This window comes from Corylus avellana, chromosome ca2 (assembly GCF_901000735.1).
Source record: "Corylus avellana chromosome ca2, CavTom2PMs-1.0".
Taxonomy (NCBI): Eukaryota; Viridiplantae; Streptophyta; class Magnoliopsida; order Fagales; family Betulaceae; genus Corylus; species Corylus avellana.
In genome coordinates this window covers 37950137-37955963 of record NC_081542.1, presented here as the reverse complement: position 1 = coordinate 37955963, position 5827 = coordinate 37950137, and the positions used below count along the sequence as shown (strand labels likewise).

Sequence of the window (5827 nt, the reverse complement as noted above, 5' to 3'; positions counted from 1 at the left end):
ATAGGTGAATAAAATTGACATATAAAAGTGTCACTGGCGACACAAGCCATAAACAAAATATTAATTGTTTAGACATGTACAAGTAATGTCTATACAAAAAGGGGACTAATAATTAGTTTGACCAAAAGACATTTAGCACATCATGACCTCTGTCATCATAGTAGCCCAAATACATGGCTACAAGATCTCCATCAACTGTTCCTATACCTGTATCAACAACATCATCTACGTGTTCACGAAGCAAGTCGCAAGCACACAACCGATGTATGAGTCCACAGTCTCTGTAAGTATAAAAACTACTAACTTTTCCATTGAGCCAACCTCTCACAACTACACAAGTTTACAATAATGTCTACATAGCCATAGCCGATAAAGTAAACACCATAATCTTGGGAGTGATTTGAAAACATACTATCTAGTTGTGAATATACATGTAAGCTCAAATCTTCCACTCAGAACATACACATACAAGCCCGTCTAAATCATACGTACTTATATATTATATAGCTTAGCTATACCCATAGTTGTGTATTCGATTTTACGGACGAACACATGCTACAAGTACAACTAGGTAATAAAACATATATGAAAGTCATCTTGTGCATTCTAGCTGTAACATTATATATATGCTCAGTTACATCTCCCACCATATGTGCATATTATTACATCTAGCATAAAACCAAAATGTAAATCATTATATGCAAAACCATTCGTAACAATATCCATATGCTTGGTTACATATCCCGTCACATATGCATACTATTACGCCTAGCAAAATCCCTCATAAAATAGATCATCATTCTCATAAATCATTATGTCATGCATGCTCATGCTCATCTTTGTCATTTTCATAACATCTTGTACCATTTATCTATGTCCTTACTTTGCTTACCGCTGCTTGTGCCATCTACAAAGTAAGGTCAGCCCTTGATTTGCTTGCCTCAGTTTTTGCCATCTACAGGGCAAGGTTATCATGCCTTTTTTGTAACGCTTCAATGAAATCAATTGACTGGTAATTGACTCTATGGTTTGCCTCCCAGTCTTATTCTTCTTGGAATAATACTCAAGGATCTTATCATCTCCGAAGAGAGACTACAACAGAAGACTTTGACTAAGGGACATAAATAGTAATAATTTAAAACCACAATTATAACAACAAGAGTGATACTAAAAACATTAGCAAAAACATAGGAAAAGAAATAGTGTTTAAAACATTTGAAAACCTTTGCTCTTTAAGAAGGATAATTTCATAACTCATTATGGTATTTATAACAAACAGGAAAAATCACATCATAATATAAAAGCAAAACTTGGCTTAGAGGAGTTTACCTTTGAAGATGACAACTCACTTCAAATCTCCTCCTTTTTTTTCTCAATAAATCACTTCTCTTTCTATGTTTAGGGTTGAGGGGGGTGTGAGAGTGATGAGTGGAGGCTAAAGGGCAGAAGTGGGGTGGTATTTATAGGCGTGGGGTGGGTTGCATGCTGGACAACGTAGAGAATTGGTTAAAATTGATTTTCAAATTGTCATCGAACGTTCGGTATTATGCTCGAACATTCGGTGTATTTTTACCTAACGGTTCTAGGGTTATGGATCTAACGTTTAGGTGTGGTCTAGTCTTGAACATTTGCACTAGGGTTAAGGTCTAACGTTCGGTAGTCCTCCATCAAACGTTCGGCTAGAAGCTAAAAGTTGGATTTTTATTGTTTCTTAAATAAAAAGAGTTTTTAAAGACAATTGTAAGTAATGGTTGCATTTATTATAAAAATGGTCGTAATTAGGTTTTCCCAAGAGTCAAAATTGTCATGTCTGCCTTAGCATGTGAGAAATATATACATGCTTCTTTTAACTGCATGTGATGAGTACATGCATTTTTAATAGAATTTCTCCCAACTATTTTTTTGCTATTAAAAGAAGTATGTGTTTCACACACGCTTAAGAGACACATGAAAATTTTATAGATTAAATTAGAGAAAGCTTACAAAATTAGAACATATGAAAGAAAGAAATCTCTAATTAGCTAGGCTAGAGAATGACGATTTTTTTCTCTCTTTATTTATTTCACTTTGTGAGAGTTACATCTTATTTAAGGAGAAACATACGGGTGAAGTAAAACAGCACGCACGCCAGTGTATTTTTTTTTATTTTTTTTTCTAATTAAAAAGAAAAAAAAAAATTTTAGCTGGCGTGCGCTGTATCACGGTCCGAAACATATAGCTTATTTTAGGAAGAAATTCTTGAACCAATAGTTCTTGAGGTATCTTTTCAAATTGTCCTTAAAATCCACAAAAGTGAGCCCATTCCGAATGAGGTAACCATTGTCCCATTCAAAGGTGTCAAGAAATATTCATGAATAGTGTCCCTTCACATTTGCAATCTCTCAGCAAAAAAATTAATTGTTAATATCCTCAATAAAAATTGAGAGGGAGAAATACTCTATTTGTTTATTCATGAATGAACCTTTATCAAATTGTCTTTTAAGGTTTAAAAATTATCAATTTATTTCACAAGGTTAGAACCGCTATCAAATAGATTCCTTTTCTACCTTCTGTTGGTATTGCGTCGTATCCAATAAAAATTTAACTAGTGTCATCTTCTAGATTGGGCCAGTACCATTAAAAATTTAACGAAAGGTGGACAAAAAGATCTAACCGTTTTAACCTTGAAGAATAAATTGATAACTTTTGAACTTTGGAGAGCGATTAGATAAAAGTCCATTACTCAGGACCATTGTAGCATTTTTTCCCTAATTGAAATAGTTGTCTGTATCTTTCCTTTAAAAAAATGACATCAATTTTCTACAAACTAGGTAGTTCCTATAACCCCGCCTCTAAGAAAGTGACATATATCTGTATGTACTTCTAACATAATTTTTTTTTTTTTTTTTTTCAATAGCATTAATAATAAAACATATGCTTCTCACACGTTTAAATAATACATGTCACTTTTAGAAGTCGAGTTATAAGAACCCTACCATCCCGTTTGTAAGAAATTTATGTCCAAAAGCATTTTTTTTTTTTAATTAAAAATGGTATATCTTTTTCTATTTTTTTAGTCCATAATACTTGGCACGGGGAGCAACAGTGACAAAATGCTAAAAAAAAAAAAAAAACCTGTAGCATAGAAGAGTTTAATGGAGGGGGTATTTTAAGAAAGGTAGCTAAAATTGTATTTTAGTATTAGGTCACTTTAAATGCCCTTAATTAGCGTTAAGCCCTTATAATTAAGCTGGCATTTGTTTTCTAACTCATGTATTTCTATGCCAAGGCCCAAGCCAAGACGGATATAAGAAGATCATAGGAAGCGCAACAAATCTTGGGTGACGATATTGAAGAAACATTTAATATATAATATATATTTTTTAAAATATTTGTTTTTGAAGAAACATTTAATATATAGAATTTAATCTTGCTTTGGCTTACTCCTTGTCACTATGAAACAAAACAAACATATATATATTTAAACAATTTTGGGGGCATCGAACTATATAATATAATTTATACTCCCTCAACCACTCCCCCAATTTAATACATCATCTGCTCTTAGCTAAACAGGTTTATCTAAATCATGTGCAAACATGACATAATTTGAGCTGTTTTCTATTAACCACCAAATTATGGAGGCAATGCAATGTCCAGCCAATCCATGGCACCTAAAAGTCAAATTAAACCATTTTGTTTGACTTTTAGGTTTGGCCTGCCACACAATTCAATTTTGCAATTGCAACCATTCAAACAACTCAAGTCTCCTCCTTTTTTTTTTTTTTTTTTTGAAAATGCACACTCAAGTCTCCTCCTGTTTGTGAGCTGTTCACTAATATTTTACTAATAATAATAATAAATGTTATATAATTAAAATTATATGGCAGTAAAAATTAAGTATTTCGTCTTAATTAGTTAATTATCATAGAAAACATCAAATTTACTATGTGTTTCTTTAGGAAATGTGGCCGTTTTCATTAATAAAAGAGGAAGTCCCACAATGGATGTCACTGTCGTGGACTTGTTCAATTGGATGGATCATGATTGGTGGGTCCCAATTAAATATCTATACGGAAACTGTTAGCGGCCAGCTATTGGAGACGAGCGGCCAATGGCCATGATGCAAAATACAAGAATGAATAGGGACGGAGCCAACCAAACTAGACTTTTTTTTTTATTCATTTACGACGCTGAATTCAAGGAAAAAGAAAAAAAGAAAAAAGAAAAATACTATTAAAAAATGTTAAAAAAAAAAAAAGAAAAAAGAGAAAAGAATTGGTATCTTATGGGCCATGGCGCACGATACGCACATAGTTGACAAACGGGGAGAGATTGGGGGATAGTGTGGGCCCGGATACACGTGTCAGTAGATCTCGACTCCTGGTCCCACGCCTCGGAACACAACGGAGCACTCCGGCAACTCGCCCAGATCGGCGTACAAGGACTCGTCCTCCTCCCTCATCGGGAAGAACATCGCCACGTCAGCGTCGACCCCCACGCTGCTGTCCGCGAAAATCGGGCTCTCCAGCACCGTGGACGACGTAGTTTCCATGTCGCTGAACCACCCGAACTCGTCGCTCAACATCAACGACTCGTCGCCCAGATCCGCGAGCACCGTCGACGACGTCGTTTCCTGGTCGAGCAGCTTGTCCGTAACCGGTTCGGGCTTCTCGGGTTTGGGCGTCGTCGATTGGTTATGGTTGTTGTGGTGGTTTCTAGAAGCCGGCCAGGGATGGTTGTGCTCGCACGAGTAGGTGACCACTAGCATTGTGGGGTCCACACGGCTCCTCTCTACTTGTTTCCTCGCCGGGCAGCCCTTGGAGCTACTGCAGCGATAGTAACCCCTGCCAAACCAATCACACGCGTACACCGTCTGAATACACAATCCCACCACAAGAGCCTACGCCGCATTACAGCGTAAAAAAAAATCTGACTGGTTTCAATTCGTTACCTGGGATACGGAGATCCTTTGATGGGTTTCTGACCGTACTTCCGCCACGCCCACGAATCCGACGGTGGAGTATTGCTCTCCCCCTTGAGGCGGGACCCTTCCACGTCCTTGATTGGCACTGACACCACTCTTTTCTGTATCGCGCGCCTACTGTAACAAATCCTCTGTCAGACCAAATATACCGAATTTTCCATTTTTATACAGAGTGAGAAGAATTATGCATGTGAAGCGTGAGACGTAAAATTACCCACCTTTTTCTCGGGGACGAAACGGAGTTGATCTTCATGTCGTTGAAGATGGAAGACGGCAGCGATTCAGCGCCGTTTTCTGGGTTGCCATCATTCTCTTCTTGCTGATCAGTACCCGTAAAGGGTCGTTGGCTGTTGATGAACCGACTGTCCATGACTAAGCTCTAGAGTACCGTTGAGTGCTGCTGCTGTTGATATTTTTAGGACCAACAAATTGGCTGCCGAAGAGAGAGAGAGAGAGAGAGAGAGAGATGGAGGGGGAAGAAAGAAGCTGGGGAAGGTCTTGAAAGAAGGGGTGGTCCTTTAACAATGGGCCATCTTGTAGGTTTGGTATTTGTTTATTTCCGGACGTGCAAAAAAATGTGAAATAATCTCCCGAAACTATAGGCCTATGGCTATGGCGATCTGAAAGCAACGTCAATGGTTTTCGGATAAACATCAATTGTGGTCTTTGAATAATATATATATATACCAAGCTGCTTTAATTAATTACTTAGTAGTAAAGTTTGTAATAAATCTAGAAGATCGATAAATAATTCTATTAGTTTAATGCATAGAAAAAAAGGCCGACGCGGTAATTTTAACTCATAATGTGACGTATGTCATTTGGATAGTTATCTACGTGACATAACAATGCTGACAAAAA

The 5827-nt window shown here is 37.0% G+C and overlaps 1 protein-coding gene across 2 annotated transcripts; it reads right to left on the bottom strand.

The window, feature by feature from the left end:
• Positions 1-4143: 4143 nt before the first annotated feature.
• LOC132171541 (probable WRKY transcription factor 65) lies at positions 4144-5539 on the bottom strand. Of its 2 annotated transcripts, none has more exons than XM_059582881.1 (3): positions 5185-5539; positions 4934-5080; positions 4144-4826 (listed from the first exon to the last, which is right to left on the bottom strand). In XM_059582881.1, the coding sequence occupies exons 1-3, from the start codon at positions 5334-5336 to the stop codon at positions 4346-4348; spliced, it is 780 nt and encodes a 259-aa protein (XP_059438864.1). In that variant the 5' UTR covers positions 5337-5539; the 3' UTR covers positions 4144-4345. The 2 variants fall into 2 exon arrangements, with proteins under 2 accessions (XP_059438864.1, XP_059438863.1); XM_059582880.1 differs by having other exon boundaries at positions 4146-4826; positions 4934-5083; positions 5185-5535.
• Between the last annotated feature and the right edge of the window lie 288 nt (positions 5540-5827).

What these genes read in the sequence shown, in the direction of transcription:
- LOC132171541 (XM_059582880.1), bottom strand. Translation starts at nt 5,336, where the DNA reads ATGGACAGTCGGTTCATCAACAGCCAACGACCCTTTACGGGTACTGAT. An exon ending in GTTTCGTCCCCGAGAAAAAG is followed by an intron (nt 5,084 to 5,184) that starts GTGGGTAATTTT and finishes GATTTGTTACAG; the next exon opens with TAGGCGCGCGATACAGAAAA. An exon ending in AAAGGATCTCCGTATCCCAG is followed by an intron (nt 4,827 to 4,933) that starts GTAACGAATTGA and finishes TTGGTTTGGCAG; the next exon opens with GGGTTACTATCGCTGCAGTA.